Source organism: Numenius arquata, unplaced genomic scaffold, assembly GCF_964106895.1.
Source record: "Numenius arquata unplaced genomic scaffold, bNumArq3.hap1.1 HAP1_SCAFFOLD_1548, whole genome shotgun sequence".
NCBI lineage: Eukaryota > Metazoa > Chordata > Aves > Charadriiformes > Scolopacidae > Numenius > Numenius arquata.
The window spans coordinates 1-13,350 of NW_027415284.1; the positions used below are offsets into that span (position 1 = coordinate 1).

At 68.8% G+C, this 13,350-nt stretch overlaps 2 protein-coding genes across 2 annotated transcripts; both read right to left on the reverse strand.

The window, feature by feature from the left end:
- Positions 1-138: 138 nt before the first annotated feature.
- Positions 139-9,820, reverse strand: LOC141478565 (nectin-4-like; the record flags this gene model as incomplete). The annotated part of the gene is given in 11 exon segments (XM_074167602.1): positions 139-243; positions 879-893; positions 895-921; positions 924-960; positions 1,052-1,181; positions 1,184-1,198; positions 2,235-2,398; positions 3,607-3,721; positions 4,607-4,897; positions 5,799-6,152; positions 9,736-9,820. Coding segments are annotated over 11 exon segments (1,338 nt in total), but the record flags the coding sequence as incomplete, so codon positions are not given.
- A 780-nt stretch (positions 9,821-10,600) lies between these two features.
- Positions 10,601-12,360, reverse strand: LOC141478566 (lens fiber membrane intrinsic protein-like). The gene is made up of 4 exons (XM_074167603.1): positions 12,192-12,360; positions 11,449-11,589; positions 11,044-11,178; positions 10,601-10,892 (listed from the first exon to the last, which is right to left on the reverse strand). Exons 1-4 carry the CDS (start codon positions 12,358-12,360, stop codon positions 10,825-10,827), a joined length of 513 nt encoding a protein of 170 aa, XP_074023704.1. The 3' UTR covers positions 10,601-10,824.
- Between the last annotated feature and the right edge of the window lie 990 nt (positions 12,361-13,350).

Consider the following 13,350-nt stretch of genomic DNA (forward strand, 5'->3'; position numbering starts at 1 on the left):
CAAACCACAGTCCCATGTGGTGGAGGACACGCTCCGTCACCCGCAGCCCAGGGCTGGGGGCAGGTGTGGGGCTGAGCCGGGTCCCCCCGCCCCCCCCTGTGCCCTCCCCCCCCCTCTGTGCCCCCCCCCAGCTCTCACCATGGCGGAGCAGATGCTGGTGCCGCGCAGGCTGTCCCCGCGCAGGCTGTCCCCGCGCAGGCTGCCCTGACGGCTCTCCGTGCGCAGCTGCAGCGTCTCCTCCAGCTGGAGCAGCCCCATCAGAGCTGGCACCCCACGGCCCAGCCCCACGGGGACCCCACTCCTTCAGCACCCCCAAACCCGGCACCCCGGGAACCCCAATACCCATCAACCTGGGTCCCCCAGGACCCATCACCTTGGGCATCCCAGCACCCATCACCTCAACACCCATCACTCAGGGTACCCCAAGACCTACTTCCTTGGGCACCCCAACACCCACCACCTTGAGTACCCCAAGATCCCCTTCCTTGCCCCCCCAACACTCGTGCCATCCCCACTCACATCACCCAGGGTACCCCAAGACCCATCTCCTCGGGCATCCCAGCACTCATCACCCCAGTCACCCCAACACCCATCACCGAGGGTGCTCCAAGACCAACTTCCTTGGGTACCCCAACACCCGTCAGCCCAGACACCCCGATACCCATCACCTTGAGTACCCCAACACCCATCTCCTTGGCCATCCCACCACCCATCACCCTTGGACACCCCACCACCCATCATCCAGGATACCTCAAGACCCCCTTCCCTTGGCACCCCACCACCCAGGCACCCTAATACCCATCCCCTTGAGTACCCAACACCCACCACACCCTTGGGCACCCCAAGACCCCCCACCCCAGCCCCCCGCTGCCCCCCACCTGTGTGCGTGTGTCCAGTGCTGTGGCTGGAGTGCAGGCGGCGGAGATGGAGTTCTCCCGGGTGAGCGTCAGCTCCTCCTCACTGGGGACATGGGGGAATGGGCTCAGCATGGGCCCCCCCCCACGGCCCCCATGGCCCCCCGCTGCCCCCCAGCCCTCTCCCCATCTCTTACTACTTCTCGGAGATGCGCTTGGTCTTGCGCTTGTGGTAGAGGGTCATGACGACGACCACGACGACGAGGACGCAGAGCAGGACGGCAGCGATGACACCCACCACCACCACCGAGGCGGAGACCAGGTCACCTTGCGCACCTCGTTGTCTGCGGGGACACCCGTGGGGTGGGTGGGGTGTGGGGTGAGGGGGAGGAGAAGATGGGGGGGGAAATTGGGTGGGTGGATGGACAGACGAATACATGGATGGGTGGGTGGGTGGATGCGTGAATATATGGAAGGATGGATGGATCCATGGACAGATGGGTGGATGAGTCCATGGATGGATGGGTGGGTTGATGGATGGATGGGTCCATGGATGGATGCACCCACAGATGGATGGGTTGATGGACGGAAGGGTGGTTAGATGAACAACAGGTGGAGAGATGGATGGACAGAAAGGGGCAGCAGGAGGATGGATGAAGGAAGGACATATGGACAGATGGGTGAGTAGACAGATGAAGAGATGCGTAGACAGATGAGTGGATGGATGAATAGATGGATGAGTGGGTGGGTGGATGAGTGGATGGATGAGTGGATGAGTGGGTGGATGGATGAGTAGATGGATGAGTAGACAGGCAAGCAAACAGACGGGTGGATGAAGGGACAGACGGGTGGACGGCTGGGGCACACGGATAGTGAGAAGTGAAAGGGGGATGGATGGACAGACAGATGGACACGGGGGGGGGGGATGGATGAAGAGACAGAGGGGGAGGTGGATGGGCAGAGTGGGGTGGATGGGAGTGGGTGGGTGGTACATGGGGAGGGGGGTGTGGACGGATGGACAGACAGGAGGACAGATGGATGGACGGGTGGGTGGACAGACAGACGGACAAACAGGTGAAGAGACAGAAAAGAGCATGTGGGGGAGGACGGGTGAATGGACGGATGTAGAGAGAGTTTGGGGGGGGGGGGGGGGACACACAGACGGACAGATGGATGGGTGCCTGGGAGAGGATGGGGAGGGAGAGGAAGGTCGGGCAGAGGGAGAAGACCCGTGGACGGACAGACAGACAGGCACAAGCAGCACAGAATGGCTCTGCCCCCCCCCCCCCCACCACCACCCACCCGGGACCACCACCCCAGCCCCCTCGGGGGGTGTGTGGGGACCGTGGAGTGCCCGTCCCCCCCTCCCTTGGCACCCACCTGCCGCCCGGCTCCTGACGCTGACGTTGGCCCGCGCCTCCTTGGTGGCCACCCGGTTGGAGACGCGGCAGACGTAGTGCCCGGCGTCGGCGGCGGCGAGGGGCCGCTGGAAGACCAGGGTGTCCCCCTTCACCCGCACCCCGTCGGGCAGCGGAGCCTCCAGCCTGCGGGGGGGTGATGGGGGGGGCGGGGGGGGCAACCGTCAGCCCCCGGGCCCGCGGCGCCACCATCAAAGGCCGGGGTTGCCGGTTCCCACGGCTGACGCCCTGCCCCGGCCCCGGCCGGGCTTGCCCGGGCACGGCATCGCTTGCCATGCTCGCCGCCGCGGCACGGGCACGCCCGGGCAGGGACACGGGGGGGCCAGGACGCGGCAGGCGGGCACCGGGGGGGGGGGGGGGGGGGAGTGGGACGGGCTGGGGGGCACGGCAGGGACACGGTGGGGACATTGGGGACACGGCAGGGACATGGGGACACGGCCACAACTTGGGCACAGGCAGGGACACTGGCACGGGCTGGGGGACATGGCAGGGACAGGGGACACGGCGGGGACACGAGGGACATGGCAGGGACACAGGACATGGTGGGGACACGAGGGACACGGGCACAGGCAGAGAGGACACGGCAGGGGACATGGTGGGGACAGAGCAGAGACACGGGACATGGGCAGGACATGGGCACAGGCAGGGAGGACATGGCAGGGACACGGGACATGGTCGGAACATGGTGGGGACACAGCAGGGACAGGGGACACGGCCACAACTTGGGCACAGGAAGGGGACATGGGAGGGACACAGGCACAGGCAGGGGACGTGGTGGGGACATGGGAGGGACATGGGAGGGACACGGGAGGGACACGGGCACAGGCAGGGACACCGGCACAGGCTGGGTGGCATGGCAGGGACAGGGGACATGGTGGGGACACGGTGGGGAGACAGGGGACACGGGCACAGGCAGAGAGGACATGGCAGAGACATGGGACACGGCAGGGACATGGGCACAGGCAGAGAGGACATGGCAGAGACATGGGACATGGCAGGGACATGGGCACAGGCAGGGGACATGGGAGGGACACGGGAGGGACACGGGAGGGACACCCGGACAGGCTGGGGGACACGGCAGGAACAAGGGACATGGTGGGGACACAGCGGGTACAGGGGACATGGCAGGGACATGGGCACAGGCAGGGGGGACACGGCAGGGACATGGTGGGGGGACACAGGAACAAGACAGGGCCACCGGCACGGGCTGGGGGGGGGGACACAGCGGGGACACGGTGGGGACACGGCAGGGACATTGGCGTGAGCAGGGAGGAGGTGGCAGGGCCACCGGCACGCGCAGGGGGGGACGGTGGGGCCGGGGCCGGTGTCCTCACCGCGTCCAGTTGTAGGAGGGGGGCGGGTTGCCGTCCCCCAGGCAGGTCAGGGTGGCCCCCTCCATGCCCTCCTGCCACTCCTCCGTGTGCCCCAGCACCGAGGCGTCCGACAGGTCTGGGGACAGGGGACACTCAGGGACAGTCCCCGTGGTCCTGCTGGGCTCCCCCCCCCCGTGTGTCCCCTCTGCCCCTCATCTCCCCCGTGCCACCAGAGCCCTCCATGTCCCCTCCATCCCCAGTGCCCTGTCCTCCTCGTCCCCAACGTCCCCCATGTCCCTGTGTCCCCAACACCCTCCACCTTCCCAACGCCCCCCATGCTCTTCATGTCCCCAATGCCTTCTGTGACCCTTGACGTCCCCAATGTCCCCCAACATCTTCCATGTCCCTCCATGGCCCCAACGTCCCCAACATCCTCCATGTCCCTCAGTGTCCCTCATGCCCTCCATGTCCCCGAAGTCCCTTATCTCCTCCATGTCCCTCAACACCTTCCATGCCCCCATGTCCCAAATGTCCTCCTTGCCCTCAACACCCTCCATGCCTCCCATGTCCCCTAAGTCCCCCATGTCCCCAACATCTTCCATGCTCCCCATGTCCTCCATGCCCGCCATGTCCTCCATGTCCCTCAATGCCTTCCATGCCCCCATGTCCTAAATGTCTTCCATGTCCTCAACACCCCCCATGCCCCCCATGTCCCCAACATCTTCCATGCTTCCCATGTCCTCCATGCCCCCATGTCTCCCATGACCCTCAATGTCTTCCATGTCCCCCATGTCCCCAATGCCCTCCATGCTCCTCATGCCCCCAGTGCCCTCCATGTCCCCAATGTTCCCCGTGTCCTCCATGTCCTCAACGCCCCCCTTCCCCCCTGTGCCCCTAGTGCCTTCCATGTCCCTAATGCCCTCCATGACCCCAACACCCCCCATGCCCCCAACACCCCCCTTCCCTCCCATGCCCCCCCCCCCCCCCCCCCCCCAGTTCCCCCCATGCCCCGGTGCCGCACAGGCGACGCTGAGGAGGTGGGTGATCCTCTTCTCGTGGCTCAGGCCGGGGTGGGCCACCACGCAGGTCAGGCTCTTGCCGTTCATGCTGCGCCCGGGCACCAGGAAGAACTCGCTGGTGACGGAGGCAGAGCGGGCGTGCGCCGAGCGGCGGGTGGCGTTGGTGCCCCGCACCTCCGTCTCCCAGCGCACCGAGGGCACCGGGCTGCCCTCCGCCGTGCAGGAGGCTGCCAGCGTCCGGCCCTGGCCCTCCTCCAGCGGCGGCCCCGGGTTCAAGATGGGCAGCGGCGGCACTGGGGTGGAGGGTGGGCACCGGTGTCAGACCCCTGCCGGCACCCACTGCCAGGCTCTGCTGCACCGGTGCCCCCCCAGACCCGCCTGTCCCCAGGGCTCATTCCCCACTGCCCCATCGCCGTTGCCCCGTGCCCCTTATCCCATGCCCATCACCCACCACCACTTGCCCACTGCCCTTCACCCATTGCCCACCACCTCATCACCCCGGCCCACTGCCGTGTGCCCACCAGTCCATCACCTCATGCCCATTGCCCACCATCCCAGGCCCACTGCCCCATTGCCCCATCCTCATCACCCCTTGGCCACTACCCCACTGTCCCATGCCCATCACCCTATGCCCACCAGCCCACTGTCCCATGCCCATCACCCTATGCCCACCAGCCCATCCCCATGGCCCCCCGCCCACTCCCCTGTGCCCGCTACCCCATGACCACTGCCCCGTGCCCACCACTCCATCACCCCACACCCACCACCCCATTACCCCACGCCCATCTTCCTATGCCCACCATCCCATCCTCATGGCCTGTTGCCCACTCTCCTGTGCCCACCACCCCATGGCCATCATCCCATCACCCCATGCCCACTACCCCACGGCCATGTCCCACTGCCCCACGCCCACCACCTCATCCCCATGGCCCATTGCCCACCACCCCACAGCCATGTCCCACTGCCCCATGCCCACCACCTCATCCCCATGGCCCATTGCCCACCACCCCATGGCCTTTGCCCCATAGCCACATCCCATTGCCCCATAGCCACCACCCCATCCCCATGGCCCATTGTCCATAACCCTGTGGCCATCACCCCACAGCCGTGTCCCATTGCCCCATGCCCACCACCCCATCCCCACGGCCACCGCCCCATTGCCCCATGGCCACCGCCCCGTGCCCGGGCACTCACCCAGCACCTTGAGGGTGAGGTGCCCCTCGAAGCTGCCCATGGGGAAGGTGATGAGGTGACACTCGTAGTCGCCCTCGTCCCCCTGCACGGCGTTCCGCAGGACGATGGCCCCGTCCTCCAGCGCCCCGTCCGCCCGCCGCAGCACCCGCCCGGCGTAGGGCTCCTGCACGTGCTGCCCGTGCTGCCGGTGGAGCACGGCCACCTCGGCGCTGCGCCCGCCCGGGCCCCGCTTCAGCCACGTCACCTGCTCCACCTGCTCCCGCTCCTGCGCCCGGTACCGGCAGGGCAGCACCACGTCCTGGCCCAGCACCGCCGTCACGCTGCGCTCCATCTCCACCACACCTGCCATGGCACCTGCGGGCACACACACCGTGGCACCGGGCACATGACCCGTGGCACCCACACCGTGGCACCGGGCACCGGCACCTGACCCATTGCACCCACACCGTGGCACCCATGGCACCCACACCATGGCACTGGGCACTGGGCACCCGACCTGTGGCACCCACACCATGGCACCGGGCACCCACACCGTGGCACCGGGCACCCGACCCATGGCACTGGGCACCTGACGAATGGCACCCACACCGTGGCACTGGGCACCAGACCCGTGGCACCCACACTTTGGCACTGGGCAGCTGACCCATGGCATCTGACCCATGGCACCAAGTACCTGCACAATGGCACCCGCACCATGGCACCCAACCAATGGCACCGGGCACAGATGGCACCAGGCACCCACACCACGGCACCGGTGGTGGCACTGGGCACCGGGCACCCATGGCACCAGGCACCCGGGGGTGGCACCACACACTCACAGCACACTCACACGGTGCTTCCCCGCACGCTCGGGCACACTGTGCCCACACACACTTGTGACGGCTCTCACGCGTGTGCAAGAACACTTGGGCATGCTCCCACACACTTGTTCTTGCACACACCTGTGCATGCTTGGGTATGCTCACATACATGCAGGCACACGTGGGCACACTCGTGCCTGCACACACTCATGCTGGCTCTCATATATGTGCAAGAACACTTGTGCACACTCCAGCGTGCTTGGGCACACTTGTGCTCACACCTGTCCATGCAGTTCTTCAGGCACACTTACATACACTTGGGCACACTCATGCTTGCACACGCACATGCTGGCACTCACGTATGTGCAGGAACACTTCTGCACACTTGTGCACACTCCTGCACGCTTGGGCACATTGTGCCTGCACACATTTGTACTAGCACTCACGTACGTGCAAGAACACTTGGACACGCTTGTGCACACTTTGACATGCTTGGGCACACGTGTGATTGCGCATGCCCATGCATGTTTGGGTGCACTCACATACATGCATGCACACTTGGACACACTCGCACACGCTCATGATCACTCAGGCAAGCTTCCGCACGCTCACATGTGCTAGGATTTGCTCACACACGTGCACACACACTTCAGCATGTTCATGCACACTTGAACATGCTTGGGCATGGTTGGGCACACTTGTGCACATGTGGATGTGCAAATACTTGCACACACATGCACACTTGGGCACACTCCAGCATGATCAAGCACACATGTACATGCTTATGCATGCTTGTGCACCCCTGGACACACTTGTGTGCTTGGACATGCTCACACATAATCATGCACACTCATGCATGCTTGGGTGCGCTCACACATGCTCACCATGCTTGGGCACACTTGCACATCCCTGGACACCACTGTGCACACTCCTGCACACTTGGACATGCTTCCTCACACTTGTACACGCTCATGTACGTTTGGGCGTCCTTACGCTGGCACAGACACACTCGTGCACACTTGGGCATGCTCACACGCGCGCAGGCACACTCCGACATGCTGGGGCACGCTTGCAGACACTTGTGCACACCTGTGCGTGCTCACGCACACTTGGGCACCCTCACACATGGGCAGCCACGTGTTGTGTCGCCCCCGTGCTCACGTGAGCTGGAGCACACTCGTGGACTCTCGGGCACACTCGTGCACACCTGTGGGCGCTCTTGCACGCTCGTGCGCGCTCCCGTGTGCCCGGCCGCCGCGCGTGCGAGGCCGGCGGGTGTCGGGGCGTGGCAGGGGCCCGCCCAGCCGCTCGACGACGCCGGGGGAAGCGGCCGGGCCGGCACGGCCAGCCCAACCGGCCGTGGCACATGCCGGGCCCTGCCGTGGCTTGCGGAGGGCGGCCGCCCCCGCCGGCCCCCGGGGGCTCCCCGAGAGCCCCCCGCCGCACCGCTCGCCGGGCCCGGCCTAATTACCCCCCGATTAGTCGCCGGATTAATTAAATAATTGCGGCGCTGCCCGTGGCGTGAGTCACGGCCCCGCTGCCCCACGGCCCCGGCCCTGCCTCAGTTTCCCCCGGCGTGGCCGCGGGGGGGCGGTGGGGTGGTCGCGGGGTGTTCTCGTGGGGGGTTCCCGGGGGTCGGGGTGGGGGGGTGGTGGTGGCGGGGGGGGGTGCCGGTGCCGGGTGCCGTCGGGGCTGGCGGGCGGCCCCCGCCGCGGGGCGTCCCCACCCAGCGGGGCCGAGCGCGTGGGAACGGAGCCGGGAACCGGCTCGACCGGATCCCGCGGCCCCCACGCCCCGGCCGGGACCGGGGCGGGATGCGGGACCGGGCGGGGAGGGGGGGGAGATGATGCGGAGGGGGGGGGGGGGATGGGGGGCTGGGAGAAGGGGGTCACAGGGGGCGAGAGGGGGGTCCCGAGGTGGGGGATCTAATGGTAATGAGCCCCGGGCGGGGGGGAACACGCGTGAGTGTTTGTGCCCCTTGGGGACACGCACACGCGTGGGGACCCCCCCACAGACACACACGGACCGCCCCCCCCTCTCGTGAAGTGTCCACACGCGTGTGCGATCACACACGCCCCATGCACACGCGTGTGCACACGCAGACTTCCCCCCTCCACCCCAGACACCCTTGGGCGCCGCGGCAGCTCCCACCCGCCCCGGGGGGGTCCCGCAGGCCTGGCGCCCCGGTGACGGGCTCCGTGCCCCCGGCTGGGGGGCGGGGGGTGGCGGCAGCGGCCGGGCCGCCCCCTACTCGCAGCACGACCCCTCTCCGGGCCGTGAGTCACGGGGGGGGGTCAGCACCCCCTGCGGTGACGTCACCCCCCCGCGGCGCCCAGACCGTTCCCACGGGTGCTCCGCCAGTGGGGAAACTGAGGCACGGCGGGAGGGGGGGCAGGGACCCACCCCCCGCTCTGCAGCGCCCTTGGGTGCAGCACCCATCGCGAAGGGGGTGTGTGTGTGGCCCCCCCCCGAAGCGTGGGGGAGACGCTGGGGAGGGGGCAGGGACCCCCCCGCCGCCGAGTGTGCCCCGTTCCCACGCTGTGTCCCCAGAGGGACCCGCCCCCCCCCCCAGCCCCGTGCCCCCGCTGGGGTTTCGGGGGGGCGGGGGGGGGCAGGGAAGGCGCAGGTGCGCGCACACGGACACGCGCAGGTGTGCGCGCACACGCGTGTGCAGCCCCCGCGGCGCAGCCCTCGGCACGGCGCGACCCTCCCCCCCTCAATCCCCCCCCGCCCTGCGCGGAGCCCACCCGGCTCCACCGGGGACACGCGACACACGGACGCGGGACACACGGACACACGCAGACACAGGTGCACACGCGAGCGCTCACACGTACACACACCCAAACACACACACACCCCCCCTCCCCGTGCGCACACGCGTGTGCCCCCCGCCCCCCGCCGTCCCCTCCCGGTCCCGCAGCCCCAGGGCAGCCGGTACCCCCGGAGACGGTTTCCCCCCCCACCCCCCGAGCTGCCGGTGACCCCCCCCCCCCCGCCCGCGCCCCTCGACCCCGTGTCCCAACCCGGAGCAACCGGTGCTGCCGGTGCCGGTTCCGCCCCCCGGGGTCCCGTCCCGTCCCGTCCCGTCCCGTCCCGTCGCCCCCCCCGCGTCGTCTCCGGTGCCGGTCGTGCCTTACCGGTGGCGGCGAGGAGGAGGAGGAGGAGGAGGAGGAGGAGGAAGAGGAGGAAGGGGGTCCCGGGCCGCATCCCGCGGGGGGCCATGCGGACACCTGCGGGCTCACGGCGCTGCTCGGTCCCCGGCCAGCACCATCCGTGCCGAACCGGGCTGCACCGGGACCAACCGGGCGGAACCGGGGGAGGGACCGGACCGGGCCGAGCCTCGCCGAGCCGTGCGGGGCCGCTCCGGGCTGCTCCGGGCCGTACCGGGGCGGCTCCGGGCCGATGGCGGCGGAGGGGCCGGTGCGGAGCCGCTCCGAGCCGGGACGGGACGGAAGGGGGGGGGAAGGCGGAGGGGGGGGGGGGGGGGGGAGCGGGGGCGGGGCCGCCGTGGGCGGGGCCTGAGCGGGTGGGGCCGGCAGGGCGGGGCCGGGCGGGGCGGACCGGTCCGGCAGGTAAGGGCAGGGGCGGGGCCGAGGGCGCGGCCTTAAAGGGGCGACGGTCACCGCCGGGGAGTGGTGGGACCCACCCGGGCGCTCCCCGCCCCGCGTCAGGCAGCGGCTCCCGGTAACACACACCCCCCCCCCGTACCTCCGGGGTACCCGTGGGTGGCCCCCGGTGACACCCTCGTCTCACTCCCAGTCCATTCCAGTCCCTCCCAGTCCACGCCCCGTCCCCCGTGGTCTCCCATTAATAACCCCCATGTCCCCCCCAGTCCCCGCCCCTCAGACCCCCCCAGGGTGAGACCCCCCCAAACAGCCCCGTTTGTGCCCAAACCCTGGGGCAGAGGAAGGGCGGGGGGGGCTGTGGGCTGGCACCGACATCCCCCCTCAAATTTGGGGTCCCCAAATCCCACTGGACACCACAGGGCAGCCCGCGGGGGGGGAGGGGGGCAGGGCAGTTTATTGGCACAGCAAGAGTCGGGGGGGGGCAAGGGGGTGGGAGAGCAGTGGGAGCGCAACCCTGCAGAGACCGGGCACAACTCAGCACAGCAGTGACCGGGTACAACTCAGCACAGCAGTGACCCCCCCCATCCCGGGGTGCCCCCTCCCGACTCCTGCGAGGAGGAGGGTGGGAGCGGGGGCCCCCCCCGAGGTGCCCGGGGCCCCTCAGGCACTCGGCACTTCAGAGCTCTCCGGAGATGGGTCCTTGGCGGCAGCACAGAGGTGGAAAAGCCCTGGGGGGAGAGAGGAGGTCATGGGGTGTGGGAGTGGCTCATTGTGGGGGGGGCCCTCCCTGCTGCCCCCCACCCATGGGGCCCAGCGCAGCCCTGCAGAGACCGGGCACAGCTCAGCGCAGCAGTGACCAGGCCCCACGGGTGCCGTTACCTGCCGAGGCGGTGAGGACGACGGCGACCCAGCCCAGGATGTAGGACCAGGAGAAGCGCCAGGCGGTGCGGGCCGGCCCCAGGAGGCTCAGCGTGCCGGCTGTGTACACCGCCAGCCCCAGCAGCGCCAGCAGACCTGCGGGCAGAGGGCACGGGTCAGCGGCAGGGGCTGGCCCAGCCTGTGACCCCCAGCTGGGCAGGCAGAGACCGGGCACAGCTCAGTGCAGCAGTGACCGGCACAGCTCAGCCTGCAGAGACCGGGCACAGCTCAGTGCAGCAGTGACCGGCAACAGCTCAGCCTGCAGAGACCGGACACAGCTCAGTGCAGCAATGACTCCCCCCAGGACAGTCTCCAAGGCCCCTGTGCCCCAGCCCGACCCCCCCCTTCCCACCCATCCCCACGTACCAGCCAGGAGCAGGGTGAGGCCGGCCACGCGGGCACGCACCCGCCGGGCAGCGCTGGCCACAACGGAGAGCCCCAGGGCGAGGCCAGCAGCGGCGGTGAGCACCGAGAGCAGCATCAGCACCCGCGTGGCCTCCCATAAGGCTGGGGTGGGGGGGACACAGGGACAGGCATTGGGGACAACTGGGGGACATGGGACGCTGCCCTCATGCCCCACCCGCAGAGAGCAGACACAGCTCAGCGCAGCAGTGACCCCCGTCCCCACCCTGCAGAGACTGGACACAGCTCAGTGAAGCAGTGACACCCACCTCCCCCCTCCCCCCTTCACATTGCAGAGACCAGACAGAGCTCAGTGCAGCAGTGACCCCCTGCAGAGACTGGACACAGCTCAGCGCAGCAGTGACACCACCCCCCCCTCACCCTGCAGAGACTGGACACAGCTCAGCACAGCAATGACCCCCCCTCCACCCTGTAGAGACCAGACACAGCTCAGCACAGCAGTGACCCCCCATCTCCTCCTGCAGAAACCAGACACAGCTCAGTGCAGCAGTGACCCCCCCCATCCCTGAGACCAGACACAGCTCAGCACAGCAGTGACCCCCCCCATCCCCACCCGCAGAGACCAGACACAGCTCAGCGCAGCAGTGACCCCCCCATCCCTGAGACCAGACACAGCTCAGCGCAGCAGTGACCCCCCCCATCCCCACCCGCAGAGACCGGACACAACTCGTCTCCCCGGTGCCTACCAGGGGTGCCGGGCTGGGGGTGGCAGTGTCCCCCGAGGCAGACGTGCCACAGCCCGAGGCTGGCGGTGCCCCCGGGCGCCCGGCGCTGCAGCCAGAAGTGGGTGGCGGTGGCGGCCAGGAGCAGGGCCAGGCCACTGGCCCCGCACAGCAGCCCCCCGCCCGTCGGCATCCCCCTGCGCTGGGGGACACGGGGGACAAGCGTGGGGACATCTGTGGGGGACATGGGGGTGGCATCTCCAGGGGATGGTGGGGACGTCTCCAGGGGTAGGGGGTACCAGGGGGTGGCATCTCCAGGGGGTGCTGGGGACAACCATGGGGACATCTCCGGGGGATGTGGGGGTACGCGGTGGTGGTAGCACGAGGGGACGCAGGGGACCCCCGTGGGGACATCTCCAGGGGGTGCTGGGGACAACCATGGGGACATCTCTGGGGGACATGGGGGTATCGGGGGGGGGGGGGGGGAACCTCCAGGGGATGTTGGGGACAATCATGGGGACATCTTCAGGGGTAGGGGGTACTGGGGGGGTCTGGCATTGCCAGGGGACACTGGGGACAACTCCGGGGGGACATGGGGGTACCCAGGGGTGGCATCTCCAGGGGACGTTGGGGACAACGTTGGGGACATCTCCAGGGGTAAGGGGGTACCCGGGGGGTGGCAGCACCAGGAGACACGGGGGGGGGTACCCGTGGGTGGTGTCGCTGGGGGACACTGGGGACAACCGTGGGGACACCGCGGGGGGGGGGACCCAGGGGTGGCACCTCTGGGAGGCGGGTGGGGACATGGGGGACAGACACCCCCCGCCCCGGGGACCCCCCCCCCCGGCCACTCACCTGCCTTCAGCGCCCGCCAGCCGGGTGGCCCATGGCCGCCTGTCCCTCTGTCCCCTCTGTCCCTCGGGGATGGGGACAGGGGCCCCGGGGGAGGGGGGGGGCGGGATGGGGGGGGTCGCGGGGGCACGTGGCAGTGCCATTGTCGGGGACACAATGCGGGGAAGGCTCTGGGTGCTGCCACCACCCGCCTGCTGACGCGGCGAAAGCTTGTCCCCGCCGGGTGACACTGCGGGGGGGGGGGGGGGAGGAGGAGGAGGGGGGGGCATGGGGGACACAGGGTGGGGGGACACGGCCAGGGACCCTTGTCAGGGCACCAGCACCTGGGGGA

Bases quoted from the DNA above. Each gene is read 5' to 3' on its own strand.
- LOC141478566 (XM_074167603.1), bottom strand. From the start codon at position 12,360: ATGCCGACGGGCGGGGGGCTGCTGTGCGGGGCCAGTGGCCTGGCCCTG. The intron at 11,590-12,191 runs GTAGGCACCGGG...CCCCCACCCCAG, and splicing joins CCCCCAGCCCGGCACCCCTG to CCTTATGGGAGGCCACGCGG. The intron at 10,893-11,043 runs GTAACGGCACCC...CTCTCCCCCCAG, and splicing joins CGTCCTCACCGCCTCGGCAG to GGCTTTTCCACCTCTGTGCT.